At 50.7% G+C, this 15,329-nt stretch overlaps 1 protein-coding gene across 1 annotated transcript in view; it reads left to right on the top strand.

Moving 5' to 3' along the window:
* CACNA1D (calcium voltage-gated channel subunit alpha1 D) overlaps positions 1–15,329 on the top strand; it is a 339,914-nt gene that overhangs the window by 308,230 nt on the left and 16,355 nt on the right. The window contains exons 40-42 of the mRNA XM_061128345.1: positions 2,019–2,121; positions 2,434–2,535; positions 7,317–7,447. Coding sequence (XP_060984328.1) covers positions 2,019–2,121; positions 2,434–2,535; positions 7,317–7,447 — 336 coding nt within the window. The remainder of the gene's footprint in view (positions 1–2,018; positions 2,122–2,433; positions 2,536–7,316; positions 7,448–15,329) is intronic.

Below are 15,329 nucleotides of genomic sequence, written 5' to 3'. Positions count from 1 at the left end.
TCATCTATATTCCTGTCATGGCTACATGCAGAAGTGCTACTCTTCAACTCCTTGACTTGGTGTAATAAGACTCAGATCCCATACCTACTGTCTGGTACTTTACATATGTACATTGTTGCTTGGTTACTGGATTCTCTTCTTGAGTGGCTGTAGGCTTAAAACAGTCTCCCAAGCTCGCTTAGAATTCCCTTTCTGTCTTTAATGCCCTAGTAGGATTTTTAAGCTAAGTATTTAATTATCCCACTCCATTCCTATTGCCACCTCACCCCATTCCTGAAGTTTTCACATCAGACCATGCTCTCTGCGAGCTCTCCTCAAGATCTTTTTCTTTCAGTAGAGTTCATGTCAAACCACCTGGAGTCAGATGTAGAAACAGAAAACGACCCCCCTCTTTTTAGAGGAGAAATGTGGGAGTTTGTCTGTTGAAACTCTGCTGTGTAGAAATCCAGCCAGACTGTGAAACACCTGGTCCCCTCTTCCCACAGATCTGATGGGATTCAGGGTCAGGGGTTCACCTCACCCTCACAGGGGTGCTAGGCTAGCTCTAGACAGAACCGCAGTAAAGAGTGGAGTCTACAGTGTATTTCAGGCTTTCAGAGAAATCTGAGCCAAACTCATCATGCCCTGCCCTGGAAGTCCAGAAAGCTCCATTGGCAAGTCCTTGGGCTTCTTGCCCAAGTCTTTGCTTCTCCTCATCCTGGACTCTGGATGTTGGCACAGAGAATAAGCCATGGATGTTGACTTTTTCCCATAGATTTTACAGTACCAGGCTCTTTTCTGCTTTCCAAGAACAAGATGAGTTCTGGCTCATGGCTATTGTTTTATGTTTGCATTTGTAGACCCTTTTATGTAAAGGAACTAAGTAAGGACCTGTGTAAGTAAAAATGGACTCCTTTGTACTCTAAGGACAAAGCAGTTTGCTGATTCAGAAATTTACCAGGAGATGCAAGTAAATATGCAGGCTGTCCAAGTAAAGGCATGCGTTGGAGAAGGAAATGGCAACCCACTCCAGTGTTCTTGCCTGGAGAATCCCAGGGACGGAGGAACCTGATGGGCTGCTGTCTGTGGGGTCACACAGAGTCGGACACGACTGAAGCGACTTAGCAGCAGCAGCAGTCCAAGTAAATGTGCAGGCTGTCCTAGGACTAGGAATTCAGGCAGGGTGAATCCTGTGTACACAAGGTGGTAGTCCATTGATAGGGAGGAAAAAGGTTTTAACATCTTTCTTTTGGGACACCTTGTCAGCGGAAAGTAAGAAATGTGACACTACTAGTAATTCTAAGCACTGCTTTTTTAGCGCTCACACCTGCCAGGCACCCAGCTGAAGTGTCTGTGCCCTTAGTGTCTGTGATATCCTTTAACCCTTGCACAGCACTTGGCTATGGACGTGTCATCTGCATCAGCTGAGGCCAGAGAGGGTGTTTTCTCTCATCCTCGTCCTCTCCGGCTCTCAGGGCTGGTGTTACAGGGGTAAAGTGAGAGAAGACAGGAGCAGGACATTGGGGATCCAGCTCTGCAAGGCCAAACCCTCAGAGGAACCACATGAACTTGTACAGAACACTCCACAGTGGTCTCTCCAGGGCAGGGTCCTTGAAGGACACTCCCCAAGTTAGGAAAAGTAATGGACTTCATTGGTTGAGGACCCTTGTCTCAGACTCTCTGCCTGGCTCAACATGCCTGGTATATCATTTTACCCCCAAACAGCCTTAAAGATGTGTCCAGAGTGGAGGCTTGACCCCAAACACAGGGGAGCCAGCTGATGAGAAGGGGGAGAGGAATGCATAAACAGTAGGGGGCTAAACAGTTTTTAAAAGACAAAACATATCTTCTCAGTGCCAGCATTTGTGCTTTGTCAGCTCAGAGCCCCTCAGATGGTAGGTGCCTCTCGATGGCCATTAAGTTGAATCAAGGAACCAATAGGAGGGAGATGGAGAGAATAAACAGAAAATAAATGGAATGGACTGCAGCTGTCATCAGTTGTTTGCATTCTATCAAGAGACTTTTCTTTCTGTTTGCAGAGACTGGTTGCTATGAACATGCCACTCAACAGTGATGGGACAGTCATGTTTAATGCAACTCTCTTTGCTCTGGTTCGAACGGCTCTTAAAATCAAGACTGAAGGTGAGCCCTCCCTGGAAGCAGGACAGGTGGGAGAAGAGGAAGGGGAAGCCATATCCCACCTTGATTCTCACGTGGACCTCTTCTTGTCAGACGGCCCCCCAGGGGGGCGGGGTGGTGCATGTAATCAGGACATCTGTGCTGGGCCCACTGGCCAGGCCAGCCTCCTCCACCCTTCTCTCCTCCCTTCATGAGTCACTTTGTCCCAGAAAGCTGAGAGGTGACTCGTGCCACTGGCACCTCTGGTGAGAACAGAGAGGCTTTGCAGGGGAGAATAAACAAGGCTCATTCGCCTCTCCTGCATTTTGAATCCAGGGAACCTGGAACAAGCTAATGAAGAACTCCGAGCTGTGATCAAGAAAATCTGGAAGAAAACCAGCATGAAACTCCTTGACCAAGTTGTCCCTCCAGCCGGTGGTCAGTGCAGTTTCTTTCCTAAGTAGCTCTTGGCCAACATGTTGGTTTCAGTGCTAGTCTCCAGGAATCCCAGCGTGTCTGCAGAAGGCTTTTGAGGTACCAGCCAGAACATTGAGGCCAGAAGCTAAAGAAGGCCCTTAGGGCCAGCAGTGTAATGATTTGGGGTAACATGAAGACCATTCCAGACAAAGGAGAGGCTTCAGTGAGAAGGAAACGGAGACACCCAGATGGCTGAAGCAGGGGTTCTCTTGTGGGTGGAGGAAGTCATGTTAGGAGAACAAGCTTGCGGCCTCAAAACCAAAAGCCTATATTTTTTTTGAGGGGGGTGGGGTGGTGTTTTGCCCAAAATGAAGTACTTAAAACTAGTTTCCATATAGCCTTCAACATGTTGTTGAAAACTTCTCACACACACAAAAAAAAGCTTTTGAAAAATGGTGTTTGTGAAATGTTCTAAGACTAGATCTATTACCCAAACGTCCCTTTAATTAGAATTTAGAGTAGAAATGGAACTAACAGGCATGCTTATTTCGTTTTGTTGTTTATCATAAAATAACTGACTAAACTTTTCTCAGACTTATATATATATCACACATATATATATAATCCAGATACTGTTTTTCCATTTCTGTTTAAGTACACGTTGACTTAAAAGTGGAGGTGGTTGTGTTTTGACCTTCATTTTCGAGTTTTAAAGGTGCAGGATCCGTCTGCTCGGTGCCAACACACCCGGCCTCTACCCCCTCAGACCCGGGTGTGTTAGAAATGTTTGGTGTGTTTTGTAACAAACTGAACCGCGCGTCATTCCCAATGGGGCTGGCTCAGGTCTGGAAGCTGAGTCTGGAACCCCAGGGCAGGACAGTGGCCTCTCCTTTTGAGAAAGTGACAACCTCTGCATTCTGGGGGATAGTGCAGCTTGCTGGCCAGCTCTGCTCCCCACATGAAGCCAGAAGCACTGTGAGCTCCTGTCGCTGGAGGGAGCCACCCAGAATTGGCAAGGCCAACAGCTCAGAGCTAGGAAAGAGGACACACCAAGAAATGATTAAGGGAAAGAGTGCAAAACAAAACACCAACAGAACCAAACAAAAACTCCCACCCAGAGAGAGTGCCTGGCCCCCCACAGGAGAACTGATCCTGCACGTTTAAAACAGCTCTTTGGTTTCCGTTCTTTTCTTTTTAGCTGCACACCCAGGTGTTCGCATGGCTGAGACGAATTTGCTTTTCTTAAATCGTTGTAACAATGTGCTTGAGCTTTTTCTGCAGCCTCCATTCCTTTCGAGTCTCAGTCTTTCAGAATATTCTGAAGCAATTCTGTTTTAGGGTGGTGGCATGGAATCAGAGTTATCTCTTGCCAACTGTATTCCCCTACATATTTCTCACGATGCAGATGCATGCTTCAGAATAGTGGGCCATACCTGTCTCAGGGGAACCTTCCTCGCAGGCTCCCCCCTCCTCTTGCCTCTCTTGATACGCCACCCTCCCTACAGCCCAGTCTCTCACATCAGTGCCATCCTGGCAAGGCTTACCTGGGGAGAGTCATTCACATTACTGTGAAATGTCATTTGTTTCTATTTCACCAAGAAAAAAAAAAAAGGATCCGGAATTTGCCTCTCTTCCTTTGATCAGCTTGTAGCCCTACTAGGCTTTTCATGAAGGCTACATAGTCTTCCTCTTTCCTGGCCTAATACTGGGCCCTGCTTTTCTCTCTGCATTTCTTAATGTGGATTGGGGGTTAGGGTGACAAGGGTTAATCTCTTCCAAAATGGCAGTCAGAGCCCCGGAAAACCTGGAAAGGAAACAGCACCTTAGTAGGGACGGTATGCTCAAGAAGTTCTATGGCCCAGGTGGTGGATGTGCCAAGCATAGAGCTTATCCAGGCTGATCTCAAATAAGGGCTCTTGTCACTGAATTTCCAATGGTGGAGACTTCAGGCTTTAGGGCACAGGCTCTGGTTGAGTTGCTGGGCAGGGTTGTAGTATCTGTATTCACCGTTTGCCTCTTTGTCTTTCCTCTTTTACCTTCCAGTGGATGAGCTTTTCCCACCCCGTGGAACACTTAGAAAAGGAGAATATATTTATGACCCTCTGGGCCAGCGCATGGGTACTCCCATGGCGGAGGGGCTCGGTGACCACCTTCGGTAATCTGGCCAGAGGGCAGCAGGCTGAGCCAGGCCAGCCCTGCACCTGGGACTGGTCTTTGTGGGGCACTCGGGCGACCCTTACAGCCCTGGTGAGAGAGCAGAGTCGGCGCCCATCTTAAAAGGCCTCACCAGCACAGGGGTGATGTGAGGCGCCCCCAGCTCATTGTGAGCTTGATGAGGTGATGCTCAGGAGTGAGCCTGGGAGCCAGGCCAGAATGCCGGGCTCCAGTGCTGCCTCTGGCTCTGGGGCAGCCTGTCCGCGCTCAGCATGCTGAGCTGTCTCATGTCACATCTGGATCTTGCTCGTGTTCTCAGCTCCACTGTGGTCTCCTGCCGAGTCATGGCTTTTCCCCTGTCCTCCCAGGGGCTCCTCTCTGTCTTCAGACCTTCGCACCTGGACCTGAATCTTTGGCTCCTTTCCCCTGAGGAGCGTTCGGAGCTCTCTGAAGTCCCGAGCCCAGACGGCCTCCCTGCACTCACTCCTCTTCCTTCCCTCTCTGTCCTGCTGGAGCTTTGACTTTTGCTGTTCTTGAGACTCTTCCTGGGCCCGGTCTCAGTAGGTCAGCATCTCAGTGCAGAAGGTCAGGTGGCCCTTGGAGGCCCTGCCTGCAGAGCCCTAGGTGGGCACCTCTGCCCTGTAGCTGCCCCTTTGGCAGGAACACGATCCACCCTCTTCACTGAGTACACTCCCCCCCCCCACCCCACTGCCCAGGGAGAGCCAGGACTCTCCCATAGGAGCCCCCTTGGGCCCTCTAGGCCAGCACCATCCAGGCTGAAGGGGGAGAACAGTTAGGCCAGCTTTTGTTGGAAGCACCCCAGCGAGGGATGAGATGGCCCCCCTGTGAGTATGGCCGGTGTTTCTGTGGGAGCCCCCAGGGGAGACTGGGGACCCTGCCTTGCAGAGGCTGGCTGACCCTGGGATTGTCGGGCCACAGTCGGTCCACCTCCTGCATGTGGCCTGGTGGAGAGGTGGACTTTGCTGGAGAGAGGCAGCCCCACAGGACCAGGTGGCCCTTGTGGTGGAGCTGGGCCATCCCTCAGGGAGGCAGTGGGGTGGAGAATGAGAACCCAGGTCTGGGGGGCCCACCTCCCAGCTCACCTGGCCTGGAGCAAGTCATGGAACCTCTGTCCACTCGCCTCTCACCTCCCTGCCTCTGCACAGGGCATTGTTAGACCATTTGGACCAGCCCTAGACCGATGAGGGCCCTGGTTTCATTGCTTCCCAAAGGCCGAGGTTCACTGGAGCCGCCCCCGTGCTGCTCTAGGACTTGCCTGCCTTGGGTTTAGAAGGAATGTGACACACTTCTCCAGGCCGACCACCCCCAGGCATCCTCTCACACAGTAACACTGAGCAGCTTCTGACAAGGAAGGTGGCAGCGGGCAGCCCAGAGTGGCCCAGCAGTGTCCAGTCACGGACACCCACTCCCACCCGGGCAGGAAATGCACCCCACTCGGGTGCACCCCACCTGAGGGTTCCAGTATCCTGCACCCTGTCATGGTCCCCATCCTGTTTCAATAGATGCCACTGTTGGCGAGTTGTTAGATAACAGTGATTCTGATGGCAATGGCCCATTGTCACCTGCCCCCTGGCACTTAGACCACCCAGAGTGCTCTACAGGCCTCTTGTCCTGGAATCCTCACAGCTCCTCTTGAGAGACTTAGGCTCACTTGTGGGTGAGAACCCAAGCCCAGAGAGGCCAGATCACTTACCCTAGATGGCACGTGAGTCGCGAGGGCAGCCTAGCCACAGGTTGAGCAGTGCTAAAGCCTGAGGGTGGCAGCCATTCTCCTCCAGCCTCTGCAGGCCATGGGCACTGGCCACCAGCCTCGTGGGCACCTTGGGCAGGTTGTGGGGGTGAGCACCTTGGGAGAGCAGGCCTCGTGGAGACCCCGGACACACTGGCACTGCCAGGGTGGTTTCCTGGGAGACAGCAAGAGCCACTATTCTGCCTCATGCATCACCTTTAATCAGGCTCAGCGGAGTCCCAGCTCCCCGGCCACGCACGGTGGGGCTGTTTCTGAACAGAGATAAGACAGCCAGCTCTGAGGTCAGCTGGAGCTGTCGCTCGTAGTATCGAAAACAAGCAGTTCTGAGTTACAAACCGACACATGGCATGTGGAGGCTATTGGCAGAGAATTAAGGGGGCACTTGGAAATCTGGGTCTGCAGTCACTTTTCGGAATCGGCCTCTCCTTCCGAGCTTGTCTGTCACCTTTCTGAGTTCTCTATCTTTCTCTCCAGGCATTGGGGTTTGGATGGTTAATTGTCCTTGGTGTTCGCGGTAATTACACATGCAAATCCCTATGCACAGGGTGAAAATATGACCCATGAAGCCTTTTTTTGTTCTGTAATTTTTCTTTTGAGTCAATAACCGAGACGGCACTTCATGGTGTTACTAATACGCTGCTCTATGAAACTCATGACAAGTCCATTATTTTCTGCAATTTTGAGTATCAGTTCATGTAACTGACTCTAATTTTGAGGCTTAACTGCTTTGCACAATCTTGCTTTTCGCTAGATTTAGTTTCCCGTGTCCTAAGCTGAGAGCTCAGTGCCCCCGCCCCCTCCCTGCCCAAAGCGAGTGTTGAGGCTCTTGGTGCAAACGTGCTGATTCGGGAGAGCTCTGTCTGGTCTCTCCGTTTAGATGATGAGGTAACCGTGGGGAAGTTCTATGCCACTTTCCTGATACAGGACTACTTTAGGAAATTCAAGAAACGGAAAGAACAAGGACTGGTGGGAAAATACCCCGCGAAGAACAGCACAATTGCCCTACAGGTGAATTGTTGTTTTTGTCTTTTTCTCTTTTTCACTAACAATTTTACAAGCTTTATTGAAACACTAGAGAGCTGACTATTCATGGTTGAGCAGTTACCACCAGGATTTTGTTTAAACTGAGATACTGCACACTCCCCCAAAGGTGGACTAGCCATTTCTGGGCCACCAGGTAAGTGCCTCTCCCTCCCCACACCCTCTGTGCCCCCTCATCCATGCCCACCGCAGCCCGGCCCGTGCGGTGGGACCCCCCCCCCCGCCCCAGGACAGCGGCCAAGGCACACCCCTCGCGGGAGGGGAGCCAGAGCTGCCCCACGCCCTGTCTCCCCTGGCTTTCTCCAGCAGCAGCGTCCTCCGAGCAGGCACCCACCTTGCCCCGGCCCCGGGCTCGGGCCCTGGCGGCCCACGAAACAGCTTTCCATCCGAATGCAAGTTCTTTGTTTTGTTTCTGTTTATTTCTTACCCCACTGCTTGTTGGTTTTTGGTCCATCTCAGTAACATCCATCACCTCCTAGTGCGTGTGTGTGTGTGTAAGCGTGTCTGTGTGCGTGCAGTGTGTCTGTGTCTACGTGTTGTTTCCTGGTGGCCGTGAGCCTTGCTGTGCCAATGCTGTTCTCTCGTGACCCAGCCAGCCTCTGGCCCCTACAACTGCCCAGACTCCTGGAGGGGACTGTGGCTTCAGCAACCTCTGGCTCTCACTAGAGTCCATGCATTCAAGGGTGTGGGACCCTTGATAAGCCCAGAGCCCTGGTGGGAGGCAGGTGTGTAGGGAAATGGTGTCCTGGTGGAGACCGGCGGAAAGTGGGCTAGGAAGGGCAGTCTGTGGTTGCAGTGATGGAGAAAGCAGGTGGAGAAGGAGTGAGGAAAAGATGCTGAGACTACAAAAAGGGAACTGCAGAGGTTGGCAAGCTGTCAGAAACAACTGTGCAAATGAATCACACACCCTGTCATCTCTGCTATCCCCATACAGAATTGATACAGGTTGATACAGAACTTTTTCCTTTTATGTCCCTCTTACCATCATGTGTCTTAAATTGGGTCTTGTTGGTATGGGTAAGGTTCAGTGTGAAATAGTCTTTTGCTTTTTTTCCGGGGGAAAATGCCCAGCATTGTTTTGTGTTCTCAGTGATGGTAATTACCAAAGTGAAGGCTTGTCTGTGATTTTGCTGAGAGAGAATGAATGTGAATGATGATGAATGAGGGGAGGAGTGTGAGGTATGTGCAAACGGCAGGTTAGGAGGTGACCTTGTGTGACAGTGACCTGTGGATTCATGATATGACCTGGGCTTTGCCCAGACAGCTATAGGACAGGGGGGAAAGATGGATGCTAAATCTGACCAAAGACAGATTCTGGTCATTCCTCCTCTGATCCAACATCTCCTAAAGGAAGCTTAGTGAATCTGAGGCTCAAATAGCTGATTGCTGTCCCAGATTGTGGAATTTCAATAATACTTTCACCTCTGACCTGTCCAGTTTGCAAAAATGACAGCCCTTCTCCTGAGCCCAGCTCACAAGTAGCCTTAGAGAGGCCAGTCAACTGAAAAGACGCATTTGCAAACATGAACAGGTCTGGTCCATGTATTCCAGAGGGTGGTGTGGCCAAGTTGGGTGCAAAGGCAGGGAGTGATGATCACATTTCTGCAAGCTCCTACCTAAAGCAGCCCAGATTCCAGAGTGTCATAGTGCCCATCCCGTTTCAGGAAACTACTTGCTGTTCTCAGATTCTAGTTGGTGGGTGTGGTGGGGCTTGTCTTTTCTGGAGGGGGAAACATACTCTTTCGTGGATGGCTGTGTCATCATATACAGTAAATAACCAAGGTAGTGCTGTGCTGAAGAGCTTTCCATTTTCCATGGAAGGCAGGTACAATGACCACTAGAACACAGGGTTATACCTTTACTGAGTCCCCAAGGCTTCCTAGTTAGAAGGCTTCAGTGCTCGCTCTGGAGGTTGGATATAGTGTTTGGATGTTTTAAGACCTGAATGACAACACATGGCTATATAATTAATAACCACATAGTGGGGTGGGTTTCACTGAGTCTTTAAGTCAAAGGTTCAAATGATGCTGAAGCTACACGTGTGCGTCATGGCTTAAAAGGCTGTTGTGTTGTGCCACAGTCATGCTTTTCTCCTGGACATTTTTCATTTTGTTGTTTGTAGAAAGTTTTATTTCCTTGGTGAAATTAAAATATTTCTGGTTAGGTACCAACATCAACACATTTCCACGTGGTTCCATTGGGAGTTGAGGCTGTGACTATACTTTATGTTGTGCACCCAGCCTAGTAAATGAAGTTGTCTTCACAATCTTGACAGATACTCCGGAAAATGCATTTGATTCTGCAGCAGGCATTGAAAACAGAAAAATTTTGCCTCCGTGAAGGATAGTTCTCATTACCTTTTTGGTCCTATGCTGTAGGAAGGGCTTTAAATGTGTTCTGTCACTCTGCGTTTAACTAGCAAGACAAAGTGCTTCCTTTCTGAATTGAGGAAATAATACGAGCAGATGGGACGTTAGGGCCACAGGATCAGGTGGCAGTGGGAGGAGAAATGGGTGAACCGTGTCACTAGGACAAGAGCACAGACCCCCAGAGGAGCTCCTCAAGGTGGGCGTGGCCTATGAAGAAGTGAAATGAGGTGGTCCTCCCTGTGTCGGGGGTGCCGATAGACTGGCAGCTCAATTACTAATGACAAGAGGAGCACGAGCGTCAGGTGAGCGCCGGAGCCAGGACATAGGCCTGCGGTGCCGTGCAGGGTGCAGTCCGTCTGAGCAGGAGTGGAGCTGGTCCACGTTCTCTGCCCCCCACAGTGCCATGGCTTTGGCGGGCACATGGATGTATCAACCCCGTGGGCTCTGTCTGGGCTCCCTCTGTTCAGACCAGCTGCAGGGCCCCTTCTCCATGAAGGGGGGGTGACTTGAGGAGCTCCTGGATCCACGTGTGGGTAGGAGCTCCACACCCGGTGTCCTCTGGCCTCTGTGGTCTGAATGAGTGTGCAGTTTCCATCCGTCCATCCATCTTCATCAGTAAAGCCAGCCTTCTCTCCCGCCCCTCTCCAGAGGGGATCAGAGGGAAGCTGCGTCAGGCTTTTTCTTTCTCCTCCCTCATCCCCTACGTGCCATATTCACTTTAGTTTGACTCAGCCTTTGCTCTTCATCCATTGTTGCTGCATCCCAGTGACCTGCAGATTTCCACCTGGATCAAGCAACTAAACGAACACAAGTCCACAGCCATGAAAACTCTGTCCCCTCCCCAGCAAACAGTACTGCCCCAGCAGACTTTTCAGATGAGGACCGCAAGATCCAGACATGCATTAGCCCAGTATCTCACGGATCGGGAAAAAAAAAAAAAAAACAGGTCCCAGAGTGGGGAAAGTTTTGTTCATTTCTTTTTCTTTCAATGTCCAAGGATTTCCTTTATGCCAAAGACACTCCGGTGGAGTCTGAGGGGGAGACTGTTCCCCACTCAGCCCAAACAGGAGCCTGCCCTTCATGACAGGAAGACTTAAGAGGGCTAGATTTTTTTTTTTTCTTACCTGTTTGGAAGTTAGGTTTAAGGCTTGTAAAGAATTAGACAGGTTTTATCACGTGAAAGCCTAAGCCCCAGCCGGCAGGTGGTGGCGTAGGTGGCCCAGTGGAAAGGTGGGTGGTGGATCGGAATCAAATGACTCCTTCACATGGCCTCCTTGGAGGGACTCAGGCATAAACCCAGAGGGAAATTGGGATACTCCACAGACACTGAACCTGTCGAGTATCTCACGCCTGTCATCTAGTCACGTTAGTCTCAAGATTAGCAAGATTTTTTGTCTTTTTTTAAAAGCATGATTCCATCTAAAGCCATAAAAAGGCTATTTTTTTTTCTTTTTTAATCTAAGAGAAGAACAGATGCTAACAGATAAGATTTCACTGGCTGATTCATTTGTTTCAGATGCTTGAACGGATGCTTTAGAATTTTCTGCCTGAGCTACAGCACCAAGCTCGTTAGTCGGAAAGCGTTTGTGGCTAAGGCCTTGAAAGGGAAAAGTCTCAAGTGGGCTTATTTCTACTGAAACAGCATTTCGGGAGAAATGCAGGAAAAAGCAAACCCAAGGCCCCAGAGAGACCCCTTCCAAGCAAAGCACTCTTCCGGAAGGTGGAAGCGGGGCCGTGGCTCAGCTGTGGGGCCGTGGCCTCCTGTCGTGGACACTGCTCACGTGGCTCCTTCTCATGGAAGGGAACGAGCAAGGCTTATCAGTTTTCCCTTGCGAGCAGAGACTCAGAGAAAGGGAAAGAGTGAGAGAGAGCGAAGGAGAGGGGCGGCCGCCCCAAGAGAAATGAAATGAACACAACTTCCTGATGCTGGCCAGTAAAAAAAAAAAAAAAAAAAAAAAGTTTAATAAAAACGAGTAAGCAGACCTGCCTAAGGTGGGCAGCTGACTCCATTCCAAAGTCCTGCATCCCTAGTTTGCCCGAACTACCAAAGACTGGCAGGCCCCTCGGCGCTGGGCTGACAGTTCTTTTTATACATGCCGGTCCGTCCTGACCGTCCCGCTCAGCTCTCTGCAGTGCCGTGTGCACAATGCAGGGAGACGGGGGCAGGACAGGAAGCGCAGACACCCCCATATACACTGACACACACCTGCATGCCCAGACCAACCCAGGGGACACCTCAGGTTCCATCTTAACGCGTCCGCGGGAAGCACCACCACACCCAAACCTCATCCGACATTGTCCGTCTCCAATTCAAAGCCAGTCCGGGGATGCCTCTTTGGAAGCGGTGTGGTCCAGTTTCAAGGACACTGGGAGTCAGGGGACCTGGGTTCTAGTCCCAGTGCCAGCGTTCACTTGCTATGTGACCTTGGGCAAGACTCTTAACCTCTCTGTGCCTCAGTTTCCCCATCTGTAAAATGGGGGCAATAATGTCGACCTACCTCACAGGGCTGTTGTGAGGAATAGCTAAGTGATTGTAAAGCACTTTGAACGTATAATTGCTTATTATTAAGACTACAACAATAATAATATCATATGCCTGTTTACTACCAGAACTTTAAGAAACTCTTGTTTTTCTTTGATCTTTTTTTCGGTTCTGTACTGTAGTGATCGATCGAGAAAGAGAATTCTCCCCCTTTTTGAGATATCTAGGAAACATGTAAAGATGTAAACAGAAGTAACTCAGGTGGTTGTTTTCTCACATCTTACAAAGGGTATATTTTTGCTCAAGAAGTCGCTTTGAAAGGGGGCCCCACCTGAAATTCTCAGCCAACTCCAAGCAGTGGTTGAGGGGTCAGTGTACCTGACGCTGAGCCCAAGATACCCAGAGGCGTCAATTTGAGTTTTGGAGTCAGCATTCAACAGTTAACCTTAGTGTAAAACCCTGAGGTTCCCGAAGAGTCTAGAGAAGAGAAGCATTGCACGCCACAGTCTGTGCAGATTGGAGGCCGCGTGTGTGTGTGTGCGCGCGTGTGTGCAGGGCGTGGAGCCCCGGCGTGTGGGGAAGCCCGGCTCCTGGAGCCGTGTGACCGCTGGAAGAGCGGTGCTAGCAGAAGTCCCCGGGCCTGTTCTGTGTGTGACTCGGCCCCGCCCAGCCGTGAGGTCTGCTCCAGTGTTGCCTTCTGTGCTTTGACCTTTGTCCTGCCGGGGAAGCAGCCCTGACCCCCGATTCTGCTCTGACATGCACAGACGGCCAGACATCTAGGAGCTCGAGGTGGGTTTTCCTCACAGCAGAGTCCATGGGACGGGAGAAGAGGCCCGCCTTTCTGACACGCAGTGTGGGTGGTGACGTGGGCATGGGGGTGACCCCTGTGATGATGCTGAGGTATATCTGGATGCTGACTGTGGTGGCCCTCAGCACCCTGAGTCTCCTCGCCTCCTGCTGGCATCCCAGGCCCACTCCAGACCCCTCTGTGAGTCAGTCACCGAAGGGCTAATGCCTGCCTTAGTGGGGACCTCTGGGGCTTGCGGAGGTTTGGTCTGAAGGCCCACCTCCACTCTGGCTGGGTAGTGCCTGGGATGTACCAGTTATTAAGTATTTGGTGTATCGTAACTGACAAAGAAGCTGGTCAGCCCTGTGGGCACCTGAGAAGTGTATCCACCATCGCAAATGATCCCTCTGTCCCCCACCTACTCTGATGTCAAGTTTATTAAGCACTGAAGGGATGTACGTGCTTACCCCCCAATCCCAACTGTGTCACCCCATGTTAGAGGCCTCAGGTGACCACCAGTCTTCTAAATCTGAGTCTATACACCAAAGCCTCCACAGAAGAGCCTTAAGCGATTCATGAGGCTGGTGTCTCCACACGCATATCTCCATGGTTCTTCCACATAAGTAAAGACTGGAACACGGTAACTCTCTAGGTGGGACTTGCGAAATGCGAGAATTTTGCCCCACTTGGGCCAGGCAGTGGCTGGTAGCTGAGGCCAGGTGGTTGAGGACGGTCAGGAATCGCAGGGGCCGCCTCCCGCCTCAACTCAAAACGAGTCAAGTTGAGTATGTGAGATGGACAGACTCTCTCAGCAAACTCGGTGCCTGACACCAGAATCCATGGTGCTAAACTCATAAATAAGCTCCTGGATAGAAGACACGATGCAGGCCAGAGTCCATCGTAGGACAGCAGGTGTAGGACTGGACCTCAGGCTCTTCTTAAATAACTTACTCTATGATGTGACTAACTAAAAGTTCAGTGGATCCGCAGGGTTATTGGGCACTCAGTTGTCTACTCTTGAAGGTAGGATATTTTTCCTCTCTGAGAAGAGTGATTCTTATTTTCACAAGTCTTTGAGATGATGGAATTACTGAAAATAAGGAAAATTACATTATGTAATCACAAAAGATGTGATTTTTTTTTTAAACAGGGGCATGTTATTGAATAACACTCAGCTCGTAGCCCTCGTTAGCCCAAACGTGTCACAATTCAGTCATCCACGGGTGGGAGCTTCCTAACACGCGCGACTGCTTGGGGTAATGGGAGGACAGGTCATTGTAAGGCACAGTGAAGGCCACCCGTGCCAAAGGCTCACTCAGAGAAACCACGAGGGGGCATTTCTTCCAAAAGTATGGAGAAAGGCCCCGAGGATTCACAGGAGTTCTGGATGGGGAGGAGCCCAGCACCCAAGGAAGAGATGGTGTTGCCTGTGGGCAGGTTAGCTGCAAGTTCTCAAACTTTTTGGTCTCAGGAAACTTTTATGCTCTTAAGAAGTACTGAGGACCATTATCTATCAGTATTTACTATGTTAGGAATTTAAACAGATTTTTAAAACCCAGAATATGCAAGCACAAAGATGCTGGAGAGGTGAAATCCCCAGGGGTCAAGCAGCCTTTTGGAACACCCCAGTGTGCTTCTGGGAGACGATGAGGGCATACAAGCATCCTTGTCTTCTCATGCAAATCACAGTGACCTCCTGCAGAGGTCTCAGGGGCCCCTGGGTCCTTGGGCTGCACTTTTGAGAACTGCTGCTCTAGGGGACTGAGCCCATATCCCCCTTAAAGGAGGAGGGTGCTGGAGGCTTTTTATCATCTCGCCCTCCCCCGAGCCGTTCCCTGCCTTCCAGGCCCATGCCCAGTCCCAGCCGCGTTCAGACTAAGAGTCATACCCCACATGCCAGGTCTTACTGCCTGTGCTGATCTGGAAGAATGGTGGTCCGAATTCGTGTGTGAGAGCGAAGTGATTGTAAGGATCTCAGCTCCTGAGGGTGGCATGGCGGAGATGAGACTGTGTGCTGAGGATAGTTTTCATGGTACCGAGTGATCGTCTGTCATAGCTGTGATACAAGAACACAGCTGGGTTAGTGGGAAGAAAGGTCACACCGTGATTGGGCGGCAGCCACAGTCATGTGTGGTCACAGTCATGAGTGTGCATGTGATCGTGGCTTGATCCCAGCATTCTTCTTCGTAGACCCAACACAGAGGGGTTGGC

Source organism: Dama dama, chromosome 24 (assembly GCF_033118175.1).
Source record: "Dama dama isolate Ldn47 chromosome 24, ASM3311817v1, whole genome shotgun sequence".
NCBI lineage: Eukaryota > Metazoa > Chordata > Mammalia > Artiodactyla > Cervidae > Dama > Dama dama.
Note: the sequence above shows the minus strand (reverse complement) of the source record. Positions and strands in the feature narration are given on the sequence as shown.